Genomic DNA, 21,279 nt, shown 5'->3' with positions numbered 1-21,279 from the left:
AAAGCCTGAGATCCTGAGTGCGGCGAAGGCACGGCCATGGTCCTCCAGGGTCCCAAACACCGGAGCCGGCTGGGTGGCCGCCCTCCCTGTCTCTGCAGCATTCCTCGCAGGCAATTTCTCGTTAGTGGAGGGGGGGGGTGGAAGGGGTGGTGGAAAAAAGGCGGGAACTATTTTAAGCCCTGCCAAATGGTCTGAAAAAGCAGCGATTGACAAGTTTTTATTGGAGCCCTTCAGATGAGACCAGCAAGAGCCTGTGGGTGGGGAGCCGGCGGCTCTGCAGTGCCGGTACCCCATCCATTAGGAAGTGAGTCACGGCACCTCTGCAGTGCCAGCCTGGGAAGAGCAGGTCCCCTCTCCGCGCTCAGCCCCGGCAGGGACTCGCGCCTCCCCAGCCGGAGGCACGGCTGAGGCTTCTCTGCGTGGCGAGGAGAGGCGGCTTCTGCTTCATAGCGCCTGTAGTGACAGCTGCAGAGAGAAATCCCACAAGACAGCTACAGAGATATAGAGAGATATATATTTACACGCAGATACGCATATATGCATACATACATACATACACAGAGAGAGAGGGAAACGAGCCAAGGCCTGAGACGGGAGATGCCGCATCTTCGCGTGGCGCAGCAGGGACCCATCGCCCGCCCCGCAGCGAGAGCACCCTGCAGGCACCGGCGCTCACCCGGACGCGCGGCGTGGTAGGAGACATTCCAGAGATAATAGCATCAGCTATTATTAGCCCGTTAATGACACTGAAGGGATTATAAAGCGGCTGAACTTATGTCTACATTAGGTTTCCCACCAGAAGGGAAAAGGAGAGAGAGAGGGGGGGAGAGAGAGAGAGAGAGAGAGACAGACACACACACACACACAAAGAGGATTTAAGCTGAAGGCTAGTGTTGGCACAAGCGCAAAAGCAGTATGAGCTGGCATTGGCTGTATTTGGGCTGGCAAATGACAGGAATTACAGTTGTCAGAGGATTAGGATTCTGGAGCAGGCCAGGACTGAAAAAAAAAAAGAAGGTTTGGGTTGTTTTTTGTTTTTTTTTTTGAGCTGGAGCTGAGTAACTTCCCCAGGGGATTATATCCCGTGTTACCTGTGATGGCTGGAAACGGGCCCGGGTGTAGTAAGTGCTTGTGTTTGCCTTGCGGGCTCAAACGGAGTTCCTGTAGGCTTTAATATTCAGGGGAAATAGAGTAACTGGTTTCACAGCAGCCGAATTGCACTCTGCCCCCCACCCCCCGACCCCATTTGCTGCACAACCTGGGGTAAATGCTCACTGGGTGCACATGAGCACAGCTGGAGTGCAGCACAGCTGGAGTGCAGCGCAGTCGGGTGCATCCAGCCTCTCAAAGGCGCCTCTCGCAGCAGCGCTGCCAGTGGCTGTCGCCTAAACCGGCTGCAGACCCGGGTTTGTACGTAATTTCTCAGGTCTTTCTTCAATGCGCGTACTGCTCGGAAGAAAAACCTGGTATTGGCTGGTTAAAAAAGAAAGCTTGATGGTGATGGCTCACCAGACTGTTGGCTTAGGCTGGACGCAGACACCAGGTACAACAGCCTGAGGCTTGCAGGAACCCCAGCGTTGAGCCTGTCACCCCCTCTCGGCACTGCCAGCGGTGTTCATGAGGGGACTGTGTGTTACAGGTGGACATCTGGTCCCTGGGCATCATGGTGATCGAGATGATAGACGGCGAACCTCCCTACTTCAATGAGCCGCCGCTGCAGGCCATGCGCCGAATCCGGGATAACTTACCGCCCCGGGTGAAGGACATGCACAAGGTCAGACTTCCCATAGGTGGTGAGGGTCTTGCACGTACAAAGGTGTAATCAAACCGCAGCCACACACTTGCATGCCCAAGAGATACGGTGCACCTTTAGGTACCACCTTCAGCCTTAGGTACCACCTTCAGCCTTCACCTTAGGTACCACCTGGTCCTACCCAGGACTCGTGTGGGGAGGACGGGAGACCAAAGCCGTTAGTGAACCGGAGCCTTTTTTGTGCCCAGCCCTGGCTTTGCTTTTCCTTTTGCTCCCTGCACTTCCCACCTTGCCCAGAGTAAGTCGGCACATGAGCCCGGCTCCGTATTGGTTGGTACCTCCATGCCCAGTGCCAAAGTGTTTGGGTACCTTTGGGTACCTCCTGTGTGGGGTGTGCTTCTAGACGTCAGACCCGAGGCCTGGGTTACTGCTTTTCTCGCCCACCGCAAGCAAAGCTGTGCGTGGTGTGCTCCTCTGCACCCCGCCGATAGCCCAGTGCTGTCGATACGAACGGCACATGAAAGACATGCGGCCCTTCAGCTCAGCACATCTGTTGCCACAGGAAAGCTCAGCATGGCCCTTGTCTTCCCAAGAAAAGCAGAGGCATAGACCCAGCATGGGCTGGAAATGGGCATCCTTGTCCGCCCCTAACGCCAGTGCGATGTTGCAGGTCTCCTCGGTCCTCCGGGGCTTCTTGGACTCCATGCTGGTGCGGGAGCCCTCGCAGAGAGCCACGGCCCAGGAACTGCTGCGACACCCGTTCCTCAAACTGGCTGGGCCCCCTTCTTGCATCGTGCCCCTCATGAGGCAGCACAGGCACCGCTGAAGCCGGAGACTTTTCGGGAGGAGGTCGGTGCAGAGTCCGGATAATGGCCACGCAGGAATCCCGGCGGATGTGTGGGAACCGCCGGCAGGGAAGAGAGAAACCGCGGTAAATAAAAAACCAAGGATGCTGCGAGGGACCGGGGAGCGATCCTGGCCACCAGCTGGGTGGCCACGCTCCGCCGTGGACCGTCGCTCCCCCGCGCTGGCGTCTTCTGGGCCATCCCGGCAGAAGGCGCCAAACGCAAACAAGGTTGGAAAGTTAATTCCTAGAGGATAGCACAACCAGAGCGAGACACCAGAGTTTTACTGCAGGCTACGGCACTTCTATTTCAGAAGAACACTTTTCTGGCGAAGAAAAAAAAAAGAAAAAAGCACTTTTTATCTCGGTCATAGCAGCGCAATGTATTTTGAAGCGAATTTGTAATTTTCTGTACAGTACGTTTTGATAATTTGCAGTACTTTGTCACGTAACTGTTGTGTTAGTTGAAGTAATAAGTGTGACTTAGCAAGAATTTGAGAAAATAAAGTTTCCTACTTTTTTAACCCTTTCGAAAACAGGGAGAAAAAAAAACAAAACAAAACAACAAAACACAACAAACCTTTAGGAAGTTAGAAAGTTTTGCAGCTTTTCCGTTGGGGTGAGGAGAGTCGTGGCAGCCCAGAGAGTGATAGGAGCCAGCGCTGCCAGCGGCGCGATGGCCATCGGAGCTGCCGCTGCTGAATGTTAGTGGTCGCCAGGGTCTCCCTCATCTCCCCCCCTTCTCCCGCGGTGGGAGCCAACGCAGCCGCCCAACCTTGGCTCAAGGGCCACCTTCTCGCGCCGCGGCCGTCCCTTTGTTTTTACGCCACCACAAGCGCAGTTTTCTTCTCACAAAAAAAAAAAAAAAAAAATATATATATCTCCGTTATTTCTGTCCTGCTCTGGAAGCAGGAAGGGAGGGCAGGGTCCTGCCGGCCTCCCACGCTCAGCCCGGGCGTCGTGATGCGTTACGAGATGTTTGCCACATAGGAGAAGTCGTGCTGCTGTCTAGACCTTTTTGAATGTTGATGCAACAGTTGACTACTACGGTACAATTTTGTGTTGTTTGTTGGATGACTTTGCATGTTAACTGTAGGCCTAAATAGATTTGCCTTTGAGATTTTTAGAAGTGCTTCGTAATTATTTCAATGATAAATGAATTTTATTTATTAATGATTAGTTCTTTTTAATTATGTAAAATACGAAAGCCATGTTTTTCAAGGTTTGGTTGGGTTTTTTTTCTTACGGACCTCATTTTACAGTATCATTAAGAAATACAAAGCCAATTTTGGAAAAACACAGTTAGTTTCTTTCTTATGGAGTTTCATAGCGAATAAATTAATTGTTATTTATTGTAGTAAATTATAACCAAACGTCTAATCCTTCGGGAGCTGTTTCTTAAAGCTCTTCCTCCGGGACAAAAGAGTTGCCAATAGTAAAGAAGCTCCTTTAATACTGCTCTTGAAAAGTTAAAGGATATTTGAAGGGAGAGAAACAATTTAAAAAAAACAAAAACAAAAAACCAGAGGAGATGATAAATATGAACCGGGACATTAAATAAATGTTCTTACATCTGTGTGTCTTACCCCTCCGCCGCTTTCCCATCTTAACCCTGTTTGCACGTTTGAAGAAGACGCTTAAGAAAACGTGTTGGGCTCCCGCCGCCCCTGCAGCAAAACCCGCCCCCGGCACCCACCCGCCGAGAGGCGGCAGCACCCACCGCCAGCACCCACCGCCGGTTGTAGTCGAGACAACTCAGGAAAAGAGGCTGCACCCCAAAAGGCAACGGCGCACAGGCCACACGGTATTGCTAGCCACGGAAGTAAACATTTTTTAAACATCTGTGAATAAAAAAAAAGGGGTTGGGGTTGGTGGGTTTGGGTTTGTTGGGTTTTTTTTCTTCAATGTTCAGCACATTTTAGGCTGTGCGAGTGAAGAATTTTCTGCAACTTTCTTAGATACTTTAAACAGTATTCATCAGGTTTACTGAAAGTTTTGTCGATTTCAAAAAGTTGTTTGTTTGGTGGTTTGGTTTTTTGTTTGGGTTTTTTTTTTTTTTTTTTTTTTGTGAACACCAACTGCTGGTGAGACAAATGCACATGCAAGTTAAATAAATGAATTGATAAACGCTTTAATTTTCGGTGTGGTGGGTTTTTCCCCCCTCTCCCCCCACCCCCTTCACCCCCCCCCCATGCCTTGTTTCTATTTTCTAACCTTGACTCAGTCACACAGTACTGGACTAAGCTAGTAACAAGAAAAAAAAAAAGTTGTTCCTTGAGTATACGTGAGATAGATCGAAAGATATAGCTATAGATGATATAGATATAGATATAGCTGTAGATGAGACAGACAGATATACATACATAGATAACTATATGAAGAGCAAAATGATGCTGTCCAGCTCTAATTTTCCAAAGTAAGAAGGTAAGGAGTAAGACTTCACAAAGGAAAAAAACCTCAGCGTCACTAAATGGTTCTCCTGGTTGATGGCCCCGTCGCTGCATAAACAGCTGTGATGATGAACTACAGGATATGAGTAAGAATTACTGAGATTCTGACTGCGCCTCTACCCCGAATTAAGAAAAATAGACGTAACAGTTGGGCCAAGGACATCGGCCTTAACGAACAAGGACCAGCAGGTTGGATGAGACATGAGAGCCCCCACGTAACTGGGGAAAAGAAAAAAAAAAAAAAAACCACACCCCAACAAACTTTAATTTTCTGTAGAGAGGGATGTGCAAAGGTTTCGGGTGCGCAGTGCAATGGGGTACGGCACAACAAGGCAGCCTGCAAGCTAAAGACAGCACCAAAAAAAAAAAAAAAAGAAACAAACCCAAAGCGAGAGGAAGAAATTATTCAAATCTGTATCATCAGCCTTTGCAACAACTTGGGAGACGCTATTTCCTTTCTCCCTGAGACCCACCCCCCTGCCACCACCACATCCCAAAGAGGCCCGTCCTGATGGGCCCCGGAGCACCCCCCTGTGTCACCCACCAGGCTCCCCTCGGCTCCTTGCACAAAAGAAAAAAAAAAAAAAAAAAAGAAACTTCCCCCCCTCAGAAATCACCAGTGTGGTTTGTCAGGCTGAAGCAAACGATGTCCTTAAGAGAAGCATTAGCGAAATAACTAACCATTTTGGTCACCAGCAGGGCGGTTAGCCATGCCGACACCCTGCTCCGGTCACACAGTACTCCAGCAAGCCCATACCTGTTGAAATATTTCTGCCTTCCTTTCCCTGCCCCTAAATAATCCCGTTTTTTTTTGGTTTTGTTTTTTTTCTTTTTTTTTTTTGCCTTACACGTCCTTAATTTTTGGCTCCTATCCAGTCAGCTCTCCTGCCTACTGAAGCCATTCCAGGCTCCCCAGTAGCGTCACCAGTCAGCTAATGAGGCTACAGTATTATTTGCTCTCTTAAGCGGCTTCAAGTCCTATAAAGGAAGTTTTTTTTATTACTTTGGGTTGCTGACATCAGCAAATGTTTCAAAATGCATTAGCCATCACCCAAAAGAAAGCTTAGTTTTGGCTGTTTGACTCACAGCACTTCAAATAAAGCCAGAGCCAGGTAAAAAAAGAAGGGAATAACCGTGGCCTGTTGCCTTGGGCTACACCGTTGCCTGAGCCGTGTTCCTCACCCTCACTGCAAAGCTGTTCCTGGGATAATACCCTCTGGAGGATCTTCTCAGGTCTTGTCTCCTGCAGCTCGATGGCTCTCCTGGACCCTGTGGTGTCCACGCTGCAGAAGCCATTTCCTCTGTCACTATCGCCTTGCCCTTGTTTGGCCTCTCAGCGCAAAAAAAAAAAAAAAAATACTCTTTAGTTTTAATTTTTTAGATACCAGATGTTAGGAGCATCCATTCACCCAGAAGATGTCTTCATCTGCCGCACCGGCTGGGGCCGAGCTCTGCATGTGGCCAGTCACTCCGGTGCACTCATCCCTGCCTGTCACTAAGGCCCGATGACATCTTCTGGGGCCACCAGTTCTAAAAGTACTCACAAATGCTCAGCCTTTTAGTAGCAGAAGCCAGGACATTCACTGGCTGTGTAACTCCCCTCCTCGGCAACACGTCAATAATTTATAATTAAAGTTCTAAGCATAAGCACTTTGTACGTCGCTAACTGCTGCTTCAGTGAGCGCTGAATTATTACAGGGCCTTCTTACAGGTCTAAATTTCTTATCGTCACCCACCTTCTACCAGTGAGTTCATAAACAGCTATAAAGCAAAGTGGCCAAGTTTGCAGCCGGCTTGTGCTAAGCCAGCGATGAATGAAAGCTAAATATAAAATGCAATAACAATAAAAGTGTTGCTGTGGTTTGAAGGGAAGTTGGACAGCTTTTTTTTTTTAACCTCTCTCATCAATAATTTTTCAAAACTAGGCTTGGAAAGCTTAAATTGGTGGGAAAATTCAGGTCAAATTCAGTAAATAATTGTTAGTCAAAGTATGGAAAGAACTGAAAGATTCAAAGGGCTTTCTTTCAACATCTTAAATCATTTTTTCTAGAGCCACGATACATCAGTCTAGGGCACAACGCAACCTGTGACTGAGCTGAAATTATTGGTTCCGTCTCCTTTCTTCCCAAAAAAGCAAGCAGGAAACATTTCAGGACAGCAAGAAAACATTTTCTATCTTATTTCAGGAAGGCAAGAAATTAATTACCCAGCTCTGTTCCTGACAGCTTACAGACACTTCCAACCTGAAGGTGATGCTGAGCCCTAGCTACGCAAAACATCTGATACGGAAAGCAGCAAAACGTCTCAAGCTGCACGGGCACAGGGTTGAGGGCTTGCACAGGCAAAACAGAGCAACACGAGCTGCACCAGCTTTTGGGGGTTGTCCTCTCGTCAGGCGGCCAATGCCACCACTTCAATGCGTTGGCCAGTGCTCAGGCAGTGGGAGCCGTCAAGGATGGGTTCCTATGGGCGGTGATGACAATGTTCTCTTTGGGTGGCTCTGCTACGACTGCCCTAATTCACTGCAGGTTGAATTAAAATTAGTTTGCAAAGTCAACCATAAATTAGCATTTATTTTTTTTTCCATCTCAAACCTGTGTAGCTGTTTGAGAGAGTCTCCCCATTATGCCAGGTGGGTCTTGCTTCCTTTCTGCAAATGGGGAAGCAACACCAGGACCCGCAACGGCCTAAAACCCACCAGCGGGTTCACTTGGAGAAGACCCAACAAACTCCAACTGCTCCAAGGACCAGCCTGGCAATGACCAGCCAGCAGCTCCATCCACCAGCCACTGCCGCTCCTCGGGGTAACACCAGGGAACCTAATCCAAGCCAAAGGTTTTGTTGCCTTCAAACAGCTCCATATAACCCTGAACTATAACATCCGCGGGAGGATCAGAAAGGTTAAACGTAGCCCAACAAAGGCTGCAGGGGTGCAGAGCAGTGGGTTTCCCACCTCCTGCTCCAGTTTTGAGAAGTATCCATCAGTCCTTCTTGCCAGCGATGGATGATCTTCCTGCCTCTAAACCCGCTCCGCAAATCAAGTATCATTTCTCCAGGATATAACAAACTTTGGGACAAACGGGATTGTGCAAAGAGCTGTCACATGAAGCAAAAGCAGGAGGCCAAGAGGAACGAGCGTAAAGACTTCGCTTGGTTGCGTACTTTGGAATCCTTTGCAGCGCCCCTGCCTCCGCCAGCGGCTACGCATCGGCCCCAGCGCGAGGCTGGATGCCCTCGGGGGGTCGGGGAAAGCAGCCGAGACGTGCGAGTCCACCACTGGTACGGTCATCCCTTCATTGGGTTAAAAATTTGGGGAAGGGGATCAGAAATCAAACACGCTTATCCAAATGCTGCGCTGTGTGTTTCCTGTAAAGCTCCTACTAACTGCAAGTGGAAGGGAAGTAGCTCTCTTTTATGTCACCCGTTTAAAGTTTTTATATCCAAACTGACACACAACTAACTCAAGTTTTGCAAGGGACAAAAAAAAAGAAGGGAGAGGTGCTGATGAAGAGGGTGAAAAAAAACCAACAAAGCCCTAAGGGGCTCTCAGGGAAACAGACACAGAGGAAAAACAGGATCCTCTTCCTTTATTCCAGCCACAAAGTCCTTCTCTTCCCCCCGTTTTCACAATGTCCCAACTCTTTTCCGTCTCTGATCATGCTCAACCGAACCAGCAGAAATTGCTCCTACTGACAGCAACCACCTGCAGCGCATCGGGAGGAAACCGGCCGGGGGGGACCAGCCTCTGACTGACTGGGACGGCTCCGGTTTGGTGCCATCTCCATCCCCGCCCCGCACAACCCTGCCGTCCCAACGCCAGCGACGAGGAGACAAACGCCAACGGAGAGGCTCCCTTGGCATCTGCACTTTAGCTGTTTGCTTCCTTTTTTTTTTGTTTTTTGTGTTTTTCATTTTTGTGGTTTTGGATGTCAAATACAGGAGCAGATGCCGGGAGAGCCTTTCTCGCTGGAGGGCAGACAAGAGGGAGGTAGGACAAAGCTGGTACCCACGGCCCCTCTATTAAGGATGAGCCTTTAATCCTTTTATTCACCCTTCTGCTACCTACGGCTTTTTCTGGCTGCCTCTAAAAGAACCTTTTCTTCTTCTTTTAAAGAATAATCAGCTCATTGTAGGCAGCGGCACTGGGTCAGCCTAAAGCCCGCCCAGAACACTTTCACTGGAGTTTTAAATGAAAAGGGCAATGCCACAAGCATCATTAGCGCCGTAATTTTGCTTCTTACATCCAAATGAGAAGACAAAAAGGCGAGCGTAACATAGAAATGAGACCGGGAATAAGACGGGACTAAAGGAAGGCGCTTGCTGCAGCCACCTTCGTTTTCACCTTCGACCAAAAAAGCCTCATAAATTTTGGAGGAGGCTGCAGCACTAAAAAGCAGTGAAGTTTCTCCTTTTCCACTTCCTCACACTGAAATGACTACCTTTTTTGGGCCTATTAACCTGTTTTAAGCTGAAGGGGGACAGTCACACAGACAGTCATACAGTTCCTGTTTGGATCAAATCAGTTCAGGAAGAGAAAAGTATGTCCTATGCCCTAAACGAGTCTGGACTAACTCCTGCTGCGGGAACACCGGAGCCAAGGGAAATCAAAGGTTTCAGTGGGAACCGGACGGGACCGGAGCGGAACGCGCCATCGCCCACAAAACACGTAAGAAAGAAGCAGCCGAGAGATCAGAAGAATATTAAGAAATAACCAACGCATCACAGACCAGCGAGCCACCCCCGTGTCCTCCCCCAACCGTCCCCACCAAAACGCTGCTGGAATAAATCCATCCAGGCGCTGTATTTTTACACCGATTCCATCGAGTTAGTAAAGAGCATCACATCATTTCAAAATAAAAAGGCAAATCGTGTATTAGATATGTACATGTTTTAATTAATTTTAAAAATGGTCTACACTTAAGGACGGATTTCAAGGGCTTCCTTATGGTTTTTTTCTGTTACATTAGATTATACCTGAATAATCTGCATAGTAACTTTAACATTTCTGTTTTCTTTTTTTTTTTGTGTGTTTCGTTGTGAAAATACCAGTTGTGGGCAGCAATGTAACATCTCAACGACAATCACAACACGTGCAGGATGTCCAGCCAGAAGCATTTCTCAGTTGACTTGCAGTAGCATGGCACTTTTTTAATTTGCGTATCAATACTCTTTTTTTTTTTTAATTATTTTTTTTTAAACTTTCAGATGTAGCTCAAGAAGCAAAAACAAACTTTCTTCATTTATTTAGCCTCAAGCATGGGGTCCTCAAGCTGGCTGGGATCTGCTGCGCTGGAGTTACTCCAGTTTCTACCAACTTGAGGTTCTGGCATTTATTTTTTCTCAAAACACACCTGTCTTGCCTTCATGCTTTCCTTAACATGAGTGCAAATTCAGGAATGCGGTTGGAGTCCCTTCGTTAGAGGACCTTAACGAAGTCTCGCCTAATGGCTCCGTCCCCCAGCCCTGCTCCCCGCACAGACACAAACGGAGAGGGCTGAACGCTGCCGAGAGCGGCGCGTTGGGGAGGGGAGAGGAAAAAGAAGAAGAAAGAAAACAGAAAAAAAAAAAAAGAAAAGAAAAGAAAAAAGCTAATTTTGCCCCCGGTGTTAAACTTTGACGTGTGAAGCGTTTCTGTTTCCAGATGATGGGCCCAGCTGCTTAAGAAGGTATTCACACCACCTACTGCCCCTGACTCCTAAAATCAGATGCTCCGAGCCTTCTTACAGAGAGAGCTGAGCACTGACCACGTTAAAGCCTAACCCTACCGTGTGTGCCTCCACGCAACGCCCACCATTAGGTGCTGTGAATACCGTCTCTCGCCCCGCCCCCCCCACACCCCGAAATCTCTCCTCACCCTTAGAAAAAAGTGCTTTTGCTTTTTCTACCTGATAAATATTTGGGCTGCTCGATGCTCTCCCCTAGCCCATGTGTTTGTACTGAGATCTGTCCCGAGGAATCTGCACTTGGTTGGCCGTCAGCTTGTGGTGGATATGGTAAACGCAGAGGGTTATCACGATAACCAACCCCAGGATCAGGCCCAGAATCAGAGGCAGGGTTTCCTCTAACTGCTCCCTCTGGTCCACCGGGCACTTGTGCTCTGCAGGGAAAGAAAGGAAAGAGAGGAAAAGAGAAGTGAACGAGACATTGCAGATCTGAGCTCCTGCTGCGGTCGTGAAGCGACATCCCCAGAGTCACGGCTCCGCACCGGAGGTCCCGGCGCAGCAAAAACAGCCGCAGCAGCCAGCAGAGACGGCAACCGCCATCGAGTCCTAGGAAGAAAATCCATCGCTTTGGAGGAAAGTGAAATCCCTGTTGCAGCGCAGGGTTTGGAGGGAGAGGTGACATCCGTCAAACCAGCCGGCGCGGGGGGGGAAAAGACACTTTCATGTCCATAAGCTCCTCTTCAGGCCTCGGCTGCACCAGTACGGCAATGGCCTTGTTGGGAACGGGACAGCAAACGTACAAGTTTCCTGACTGTGGCTGAAGACCCGCTTTGTTTATTTAGTTGTAGAGTCCTCAGCATCAGTCTTTAATCCCGCATCAGACTTGCCCTGCTCACCGTTAGAAGATTTCTCCCCTCTATCTGCAAGCTGACGGAGATTTAAGAGCATCTCTCCCCCCTCTCCCCGAGCTCCCCACGGGGACTTCACCAGCACTGGCAGAGCCCATGCGCGTTCGGGGTCAAACGGCATCCTGGCACCCCACGGCCTTTGTCAAATATGACAAAGGAGGAGCAGAAGCAACAGGCACCTCCCCAGTGTTCTTCTCTCTGGTCTACAAGTCCCCGCCATAGTCTAATAAACCACTAGAAAATTATAACAACCACACAATGGGAAAACACTTCTCTATTCAGCTTGCCATGGAACAAGCCACCAAAGTTAGGAAACACATTATGCCGGTGATCCCGGTTCAGCGCCCTCGTGCTTCCAGAGCCTACTGCAGGCCCGAATGACAGGATCACGATTTACTTTTTCTCCCCACAGGACTGTTGCTTATCCGTGGACGATGCTGCTGAGACAGGGCTGCCTGACCGAAAAAGAAGAAAAAAGCCAACTCTGGGGAAAACAAAAAAAAAAAAGGTTATGGGGTATAGGAGGGACACTGCTCCGGGCCCTGGATCGTCTTCTTCCCAGTGCTAAAATCGTGCTGGAAACAATAAAAACAGCAATTACTTTATGAAAAAAAAAAAAGAAAAGGCTGCACGTTCGAGGAGCAGATACAAAGGGCACACCGCTCATTCCTCCCATCGCTAAAGACCATCCAGATGGGTTCCCCAGGCAGCTGATTGCGGGACGCAAAGATCTGTGATAACCATGAACGGCAAACACTCTGCACATCTAACGCCACGTGGCAAAAAACCCGGAGACCCCCCCGGGCCCAGGCAGGAGGTGACAGCAGGGACGTAGCTCCAGCGGTACCGGCAGCTCCATCACCTCCCAGCGCGGAGCCGTCCTCCCAGCGCCAGGCTCGCAGAGACGCCATTTGGAAACAGTTCGGGCTGTAAATGAAGTGAAACAAAAAAGCTAAAGTGAAATGTAGCCTAACAAAAAAAAAAAAAAAAAAAGAAAAAAAAAGTCCTTTTCGGTTCCAGTTGCTCACCGTTTCACCAGAGGAGTGATTGATCACCAGGACTGTGTTACAGGCGATTCAGCAATTGCTGCAATGCAGGGGTTTTGTTTGTTTGTATTAAGGAAAAAGGGGGGGGTGGGGGGGGGTGGGGGGTGAATAAATCCTGATTATTATTTCGCTCCCAAAATTGGGTTTCTAGAGCTTTTATGAAATTCTTCCCAGTTTAGGATGCTCAGACCCAACTGGACCAGCAGCGCAGAGACACGGCGGCAGGCTGGAATCCCCAGATCCCCCGCTGCGGGAAAAGCCAGGGGGGAGGCAGTGCCGGGGGTGCTCCGACCGCCCCCCCGATCCCCAGCACAAAGCAGCACCCCTCCCAGGGGCAGGATGCAGGATCCGTGCCGGAGGAGCTCCCGTGCGCTCACCGACGGGCCAGGGGGCCCACGGGCCGATGAGCAGCGCTTCACCCAGCCGCCGCCGCCTCCTCCTGCGGACGCTGATTTTTCGCTTTGACAGTGGTTTAGCTCAAACCCTGCAGAAAATGGCAACAAGCCTGTGGTAAACCCGCCTGAGGGCGTTCGTTCAGGCTCACACACAGGTCTGCCCGCGCGCCTTTCCTTAAACAAGAGCGATGCTGCTTTGCAGGGGAGCGGGGCGAGTGCGGGGGTCTGCAGCCAGGGAAGGAGGCAGAGCCACAAGCCCCAGCGCCGCGAGGCAGAGGGCCAACCCAGCTCCAAAGCACCCCCTCGCAATATTTGAACTCCCATCTTTTGCCAAAGCAAACTGGCCGCGGAGCCCAAAATGTGCCGGAGGACACGGCCAAAACGCCGGTGTCCACAGAAAGCCACGGCTGTATTTAAGCGCCTGAGTCACAACTCCAAAAAGGTGTCCGTTCTCGCAAGCAGCTGCGGAAGACAGTTCCTTATCCTGACACTTTCTAAGGAGGATTAAAAGAAAAGAAAAAAAAAAAAAAAAAAAGCCCACAGGAAAAAAACCAAACCAACAAAACACACCAGTGCAAAGCTCGGAGTCTCCAGCAGCACATCCATCTGCCCCGGTAGCGAAGGCAGCCTTCCTCCTCCTCGCCAGACACAGCCGTTTTCTCCTTCTGGAGGAGCTCACCAACGTCTGGGCTCTTCCGAGAGTGAAGGGGGAACGGGAACGGGAATGCCAGCATGGAGGCACAGGCAAGTGCTGAGCACAAACACATTTACAGTGAAATGAAGGCTCTCCAGATAGACTTCATAGCATTGCCTAGGTTGGAGGGGACCTTTCACAACATCTAGTCCAACCACGATGCTGGAGACACCTCATTTTACCACAACCAAAAAATATTTTCACGTTTATAACAACGTCCTTTAACATTTACACAGTGTTTTTCACCCCAAGAGCTCCAAGCATGGCACAGGTAGCCGAGGTCCAGACCGCAGCGGGGAGGCAGGTAACAGGCATCATCCCTGGTCTATCCACACGGGAAAATGCCAAGGGGGGAGGGGGGGGAGGGGGGGGGGGCAGGTGGGGAGGAGGGCTTGCAAAAAGTCCACGGCAGAACCAAATTCAGATGCTCGAGCCCATCAGGAGCGGAGCGGGCAGGCGGGCTGGTTGACACACGGCAAATAAAACACTGTCGCGCGGGGAACTGCTACGTATTGGCAATCAACGTCTTCTGCAGGAAAACGGCCATTTCCACCAGATTTTTCCCCCCCTGGGTATTTCGCTTCAGGTCACGGGGCTCTCGGCATTCGCCCATAACCCTCAGGCCAGGAAAGCAAAAAAGTCCCCTCAAATTTTAACTATTTGAAAAGTTCGTGTGAGGCCGGGAGTTTTTGCTGCATCGCGAACCCCGCGGGGTCACCCCTTTGCCGGAGCGGCCCCGAGCCCGGCTTGCGCCACCCCACGGCCCCCGTCCCACCGAGCAACGAGCGCGGGGTGGGGGGGGACACACAAAGGACGCATTTAGGTACGTTCTTCATTGTTCTTTTGTGCTGCGCTTCCTCCGACAGCGCGCGGCACAGGGCTCGCGTACCGCCACGGTTTCTATGGTGAGTGCTCGTCCGATTCCAGCACTAGGCTCGGAAACCACCCAACGGGCCCAATTTTCTTGTTTCAGCATCCTTCTGCACAACAAACAGCAGCACGGCAAAAAAAAAAAAAAAAAAGAAAGAAAAATAACAAATAAATCAGCGGTTTCCCCGCAGTCACGACTGCAAGCCTGAGGACTGGCGCAGGGGTTGTTCGGAGGGACGGAAAAACAGCCCAGTCGTGTCTAGCAGGATAGGATGGATTTTTGGAATGGGGGTTTATAAGCGACTAGCCTAGAAAGAAATAAAGACTGGGTGCTTTTTTAAAACGTGGCCACATACCTTGCGAAGAGGAGCTACTTGGTGCCGAGGAGCCTTAAGAAAAGGCGGCCCTTGCGTGGGGTGGCTCAGAGGGAGATGAGACCTCCCAGGATCCTGGTCCCTCAACCTCAGCCTTTGTGTCCCTTTCTATAAGTATTTTGCATTACCGTGATCAAAATCAAAAGAGCTGACAATTTCTGCGGGGTTCTTTCACCAATTTAAATGTTCTCCTCGCGCCCTCTTGATCCAGCTCTCTTAAGCTGAAGAACGTACACGCATTTTTCCCTATTAAAAAAAAAAATAAAGATTTCCCAAGCTCTGAATGGAAAAAATATTCTGCTGCTGCTTCTGTACTGAAAAAGGTAAATGTTTCTATTTATGTATAGCTATGTTGGAAGCAGTGTCTTAAAAAGAAAAAAAAAAAAAAAGATATTCTAGCATGTGAGTTTAAGGATTCAAAAAAATAACAGCAATTCCCAGAAGCTTTTTAACCTGCCCCGGACAGGCCAGTGTCAGGACTAATGACAAAACCTTTTCCTCCCGTTTCTTTGTGGTAAAAGGGCCCTGACCCTCCTGCGTCTCGGCGATTCTTCTGCTCCAGCAGGTCTCTTTCTTTATTCTAAAATATTTTAAAGTGTTCTGTAGCCTGTTCATAATTAATAGGAATGTTACCTAATGGGAAATTAACGAACCAAAAAGGAGATGGCTAATTACTGTAATTTAAGATTGGCAGTGACTCTGAGACCCCACAAAGGATCGCGTTGTGCCACGCGTGTGCCGAGGCCGCGCTGGTCTGCAGGGCTGGGGGGGACGCGCCGCCGGGAGAAGCGGGGGAGCCCCCGGGTGAAGCTTCAGTGATAAATGAGCTCACCAGCATTTCTGACCGTCCTCTCCAGGTGCTCTTTGCTATTTAACTTCCAGCGGAATTCAACAAAAAGAAGTATCATTGAATAACGAGAGCAACAACAACAACAAAAAAAAGAAGAGAAAGCTCGACAAAGAAATCACGCTTTCCTAAGAAGGAAGAATTCCCCACACAGGTTTAAAGATCGATGAACCAACTGGAGTCTCCTCATGCCCTGGTGAAAAAAAAAGGAAAAACAAAAAAAAACCCCAAAATGCTACAACAACAAAGGGAAAAAACCAAACCAAATTTACTGCCTGATATGAAAGAGGCACATCATGCAAAAGGCAGGTGACGCCCTTCGGCAATGAAGGCCCAGTTTGGTTGTTCTGCGAGCTCTCGGACTTGCCACGTTTGGTATCACAGAGACACAGCGGCTAAAGCGGAGTCCAGACCTGCAGATTTTAATTACGCTTTTCTCAGCCTCCAAGGTCTGCCCAGCCAAACCCCGCGTGCGGGAAGCCTGGATCCACAGGGGGAGGGAGGGGATGAAGGTGTGCCAAACAAAAAATGATAGGGAACTATTAAATTCTACCCTTTTCTCCCTATACCCGACACAAAATGTGGTACTACTTTGATAGAAAAGAAAAGAAAAAAAAAAAAGATTTATTTGTGCCCACGGATAAAACCTACTCTGTACTACACTGGCCTTGCCGTGAGTAATTCAGCCACGCAGAGCTCTGCCAGAGCCAGGGTACATAATAGCATGTATTTACTACTTCAGTGAGAGGAATGTGAGTCACGAGCGTAAGTGCTCGGCTCCGTAGTCGCTGCTGGTTTTTTTCATCACGCTCTAAAATATTTCCCACACGCAAAATAATAAAGCCCCCCATTTTTAACGCCAGGCTTGAAAATAACACCACCATTTTCTAGCTCATTAGTAAAAGATTCGGCTATTACAAATTTTATTTGCATCTTGTTACAATAATGGCGTTGACTAATTTGCTAAGACGGCACTATAAAAAGGGGACTAGTCTGGAAGCCCTGATTCAGGTGAGCATGTTTGCACTCCCCCATTCCACCTTTTGGAAAAGGCAGGGGGAAGTCAGGGAGGAGGAGCACCATGGGTTCCTCGGGACAAAGGAAGGCAACATCCGCAGGAATTCTGCCCCATGTCAGTATTGCTGTTGGCTGCAGTACAACTCTTTGATACGAACAGCACGTGTTAACTTACATTTTCCTTTACCCACAACTAACGTTAAAGAAGGCTACGAGGAGGAACAGCATCCCATGCGTTTGGCGCACGAGGCACCTCACTGAAGTCCCCGTTACACTTCCTTCCCCCTTGCAACGAGCATTAATCAAACTGAAGCCAACGATGCGCATCGCAAGTATTTCTTCCCGCCGCAGCCCCAAGCTTTCCTCGGTGCGCAGTGGCCCTACAAAGCCCCTGGAGCTGTACGAAAGCATCTTCTCTCCTGCAGAGGAGACACCTAAGCCTTGCAGGGCTCCCCAGGGACCTGGCAGCTCTGGAGCTTGCTGGCAACCCAGCTAGATGAGTCATTATAGAAGCCAAGGTCCATGCAACAACAGCCCGTGTTTTGACCAAACAACAGCTGGGCTGAATTTGTTAAGGCTGATGGGGGACCACGGAGGTAGGGAATGGGTTGGAGGGACTGTGCGGAGCACTGACAACCCGCTAGAGGGAGGGGAAGGTGCTCTGATAAAGGTGGGATCCAAATTCCTTCAGTACATTGCAAAACCCCCAAAGGGCACGGCAGCAGCAGCGTCTCAGGGACGCGGGACATGCCTTCACCCTGCACCTTACCTTCACTGAAGACAAAATCCGCGGTGATGTCGAAGGGCTGGACACGCACTTCCGACAGCAAGAGCTGCACAGACTTCTGGTGGTCGCTGGAGACGAGGGAGATGGTCTGCTGCGCCTGGCACTCGTAGGACTTCCCAGCCGGAGTGACCAGGGCAGAGAGCCGGTGCGAGCTGGCCGTGTGCTTCCCAGCTGGCCAAGGGGCAGAAACAGCAGAGGTCAGGTCCCGTCTCTGGGGGACCGACGCGACTTTATTAACAAAGCTAATGAACTGAACACAAGGGTATGCAGGCGGTGTGCAATGCGGCGGCCGCATGCTCCACCGCTCTTAAAAGCAGCATTTTCTCTTGGGGTGGGACTGTGCTTTGGGCATGACACCCCCATGTAGCCAGGGCAGCTCCCGCACCGGGGTCGCCTGCAACGGACGCTGCGGCGTGTGGTCCTGCTGGCACCAAGGGAAGAGCCGGCTCTGCCGCCGCCAGCTACGCTCATGTCACGGGACCTGAAGTCCATAAAGTCAGAGGAATGGTTTCTATTGATGTCTATGCAGGTTTCAGCCTCAGCCCGCGCTCGTGCTCCCTACAGCAATTCCTGCGGCAGCACTTGGGCTCTGAATTCAGGTGTGAAAGAGCAATGCAATTTGGGGACCTCACTATGACGGAAAACGGGCCATAACAGCTTTCCTGAAAATACAACATGACCTTTTCACCCAAGTATAGATGACGAGAAAATATTTTCCCGTCACATCAAGCTCATTTTAAAAACGAAGGCTGAATGCGGCTCATCAAGGTGGAATGAGGGCTGCCTTCCACCTCTTGCTCTTCCACAGCCCTTTGTTCCCCTCCAGCAGCACAGAAAGGTCAGCAGCATTTCCCATTTGTGGAGGGTGGTGAGGCATGGCCACCATCGGGTTTTGGGGACAAAACCAGTAGAAACACCAGTGGGAAAAACAGCTCCACGTCCAGCGTTTCTTATGCCACAAACTCCTTAACGCACCATTCGCTGGAGTTTGAGAAATCTTGTGGAAGAACAACTTGCAAACAAGAGCTTTTCAATTTTCAATACAGGACAACTCATTTCTGAGCAGAAACGAGATAAAAAGAAAACGAAAACCTAAAGAAAGGAAAGCCCGTGAGAAAAGAGGAGGCTGTCGGGTGTGGAGGCGTGCAGGGGTAGGGATATTGATGTCGATCTCGTCGCTATCTTGGGAAACCGCTGCTTTCCCACCTATTCAACCACCATCAGAAGCGAGGAGATAATTAACCTTAAAAAACATCTCCCGCTGGAAAGGAGACAATTTTTTCCAGACCAGGGGGTCCCTTGCCCCGTTGCCCACCCCCTCGGGCCCCTGGGTCCCGCAGCAAACGGGCAGAGGCTGGGCTCCCCCTCCCGCTGCGACTGCCGTGATTAAAAAACAAAAAGCAAGAATGAAACAAGGGGAAAAAAAATATTCATTAATACGCAGTTTAAAACCGGCACCTGGTCCCGGCTTTGTCGGGCGGGTTTGGGGTTTCTTTTTTCCCCCCTTAAACCGCACCGAGGGGAGCAGCCCGCGGGGTGTCCGTCCTCTGCCGCCCCCCCCCCCCCCGCCACCCCCCAGGGATGTGTTTTAAATCCCGTCCCCCCCCCCGGGGCGCTTACGGGCGATGGCGTCCTTGAAGTAGGTGCGCTCGGCGGTGTCGTAGGTGAACTGGATGCGGCTGAGCCTCCAGAACGCCTCCTGCCCCCGGGACGTGTTGTGCCCCTCCTGCCGAGACAGGGCCGCTCAGCACCCCCGAAATACCGCCGGGCACCCCCCCCCCCACCTGCCGGGGGGAGCCCCGTACCTTGAGGAAGAAGAGTCTGAGGGTGTACGCTTGCTCCAGCCAGGAGATCTCCAGCTCCGACTCGTTGGTGCCGCACTTGCCCTTCACCTCGGCGCCCCGCGACAGCGGGATATCGGCTTGCTCCGTGATCAGCTGGAAACCGGGAGCGGGGCTCAGGGAGGGCGGGGGCGCTGGAGCACCCCCGGGAGCCCACGCTCTCCCCCAGCCCCGGCGGAATACCCTCGGAGGGGGATAAAGGACTTTCCGAAACTACCGGCGGATCTTCCTCCTCCCCCCGCCACCGCCGCGACAACGTGCGGCGGCCGCAGCCCTGCGAGCCCGGACCCCCCCGCCCCGGCCCTCCCGCCCGGACCCCACTCACATCCACGTAGTTGCTGGCCCACACGTCGTAAGGGACGATGAACTTGGCGGCGAATTCCGCCATGAGACACGTCGTCCGGTTTTCCCGCACCACGAAAATGTCCTTTTCGGGGTTAGGGGAGAGCCCGGAGAGATTTTCAACTTCTTGCTCGGCAGCCAGGCGAGCCGCGGCGTCTGCGGGCAGAGAGGCGCTGAGCGGCGGCCCTTTGCCCTCAGCCTTTGCCAGCTCACCTCCACATCCCCCCCGCCCCCGAGCCCGCGGGAGTAAGCTCCCCTGTCGCGACGGGGCGTCCCTGTCGCGATAGACGGGCAGTGGCGATGGGGCAGCCGGCGGCGGTGGAGCAGGACCGGTGCTCTAGCAGCGCCGGGTCTGTCTCAGCGCCAGCCTGATCGCGATAGGGTTCCGTGTCGCGACTCGCCGCGGCGGTACTCACGCAAAAGGAAGAGCAGCCCCGGGAGGCGCCCCCCGGCCATCCTCCCTGCTCGGCCCCGGCGTGTCCGCGGCTGCTGCTCCTCCGACAGGGTCCGCCTCCGCGGGAAAGAAAGGAAAGAAAAGAAAAAAAAAAATCAAAAAAAAAAAGGGCAGGGAAAAAAAAAAGGCAAGCTGAAACACCTCCTTTCTCAGGAGCTGCACAGGCTGCAAAAGCACTCTGCTGCGGAGTGTCGGGGAGGAGGGACGGGGAAGAGTGTGTGGGTGTGTGGGGAGGAGGAGGAGGAGGGGAGATGCCGGCGGAGCTGATGGAGGCGCCCACGCCGAGGGACGGGGCGGGTGGGAGGGAGGGAGGGAAGGAGGGAGGGATTCCCCCCCTCCTCCGGCCCGCGGGGGGTCCCGCCGCCCCCCGCGGAAGGGCTTTGGGGGATCCCCGCAGGGATGCCGGCGGAGAGCCGGAGGACCCCGGAGGAAGGAGCCGGGGGACCCCCCCGGGCAGCCCCGACGTGCGGCCGGAGCGGGGCCGGAGCGCACCGGGCGCGGCGCGGGGTGAGCCGTACAGCGGGCGGGGGCACAGGGGGGGCTTCCCCCGGGGAGGCGACCGGGCCGCTAAACCGGGCCAGCGGCGGGGATGGAGGAGGGGAGACCTAGTCCAGCGCCGGCTGCTCACCCAGCGTCAGTAATTTCGGTGGAGGCGAACAGCTGCTCTCCTTGTTTTAATTTAGAAAGAAACGCGCAGCTATTTTTGCGTGGCAAGGTCAGAAGCAAAGCCGGCACCCTTTTGTAAACAGCCATGGACACGCTCTTGGGATGTCGTGACATAACGTAACGTGAAACACGCCGTCATGTATCGAGGCGCCAGGTCCCGACAGCATTAAAACGACCCAGGGCATGCCTTTGCAGAGCGTTATTGGGAGGGGGGTGCGAGCTGTGGGCACAGGGGTCCCCGGGACCAGCCCCCAGCCCTGGCCGAGTCCCCCCGATGCTCTGGGGCTTTGCCTTCCCCTTTCGCCGGACAATGCGACATCAAAATATG

The 21,279-nt window shown here is 51.6% G+C and overlaps 2 protein-coding genes across 2 annotated transcripts in view; one reads left to right on the top strand and one right to left on the bottom strand.

Annotated features, from left to right (window-relative positions):
- PAK5 (p21 (RAC1) activated kinase 5) overlaps nt 1-4,614 on the top strand; it is a 90,671-nt gene extending 86,057 nt beyond the window's left edge. Inside the window, exons 8-9 of the mRNA XM_054195360.1 lie at nt 1,640-1,774; nt 2,424-4,614. Of these exons, the coding sequence (XP_054051335.1) occupies nt 1,640-1,774; nt 2,424-2,579 (291 nt within the window). The 3' untranslated portion in view covers nt 2,580-4,614. The remainder of the gene's footprint in view (nt 1-1,639; nt 1,775-2,423) is intronic.
- Nucleotides 4,615-9,946: 5,332 nt separating this feature from the next.
- Nucleotides 9,947-20,332, bottom strand: LAMP5 (lysosomal associated membrane protein family member 5). The gene is made up of 7 exons (XM_054195538.1): nt 20,248-20,332; nt 19,815-19,987; nt 19,454-19,585; nt 19,269-19,374; nt 17,631-17,819; nt 10,933-11,144; nt 9,947-10,548 (listed from the first exon to the last, which is right to left on the bottom strand). The coding sequence occupies exons 1-6, from the start codon at nt 20,285-20,287 to the stop codon at nt 10,966-10,968; spliced, it is 819 nt and encodes a 272-aa protein (XP_054051513.1). The 5' UTR covers nt 20,288-20,332; the 3' UTR covers nt 9,947-10,548; nt 10,933-10,965.
- Nucleotides 20,333-21,279: the final 947 nt, after the last annotated feature.

Source organism: Rissa tridactyla, chromosome 3 (genome assembly GCF_028500815.1).
Source record: "Rissa tridactyla isolate bRisTri1 chromosome 3, bRisTri1.patW.cur.20221130, whole genome shotgun sequence".
NCBI classification, from domain to species: domain Eukaryota; kingdom Metazoa; phylum Chordata; class Aves; order Charadriiformes; family Laridae; genus Rissa; species Rissa tridactyla.
The sequence above is the reverse complement of the archived record's forward strand: the minus strand, read 5'-3'. Positions and strand labels throughout refer to the sequence as shown.

Excerpts from the sequence above, each read along its gene's own strand:
- LAMP5 (XM_054195538.1), bottom strand. The coding sequence starts at position 20,287 with ATGGCCGGGGGGCGCCTCCCGGGGCTGCTCTTCCTTTTGC. Across the intron at positions 19,988-20,247 it reads GGGGCTGCTCTTCCTTTTGC|ACGCCGCGGCTCGCCTGGCT; the intron begins GTGAGTACCGCC and ends CTCTGCCCGCAG. Across the intron at positions 17,820-19,268 it reads CTTCAAGGACGCCATCGCCC|CTGGGAAGCACACGGCCAGC; the intron begins GTAAGCGCCCCG and ends CCCCTTGGCCAG.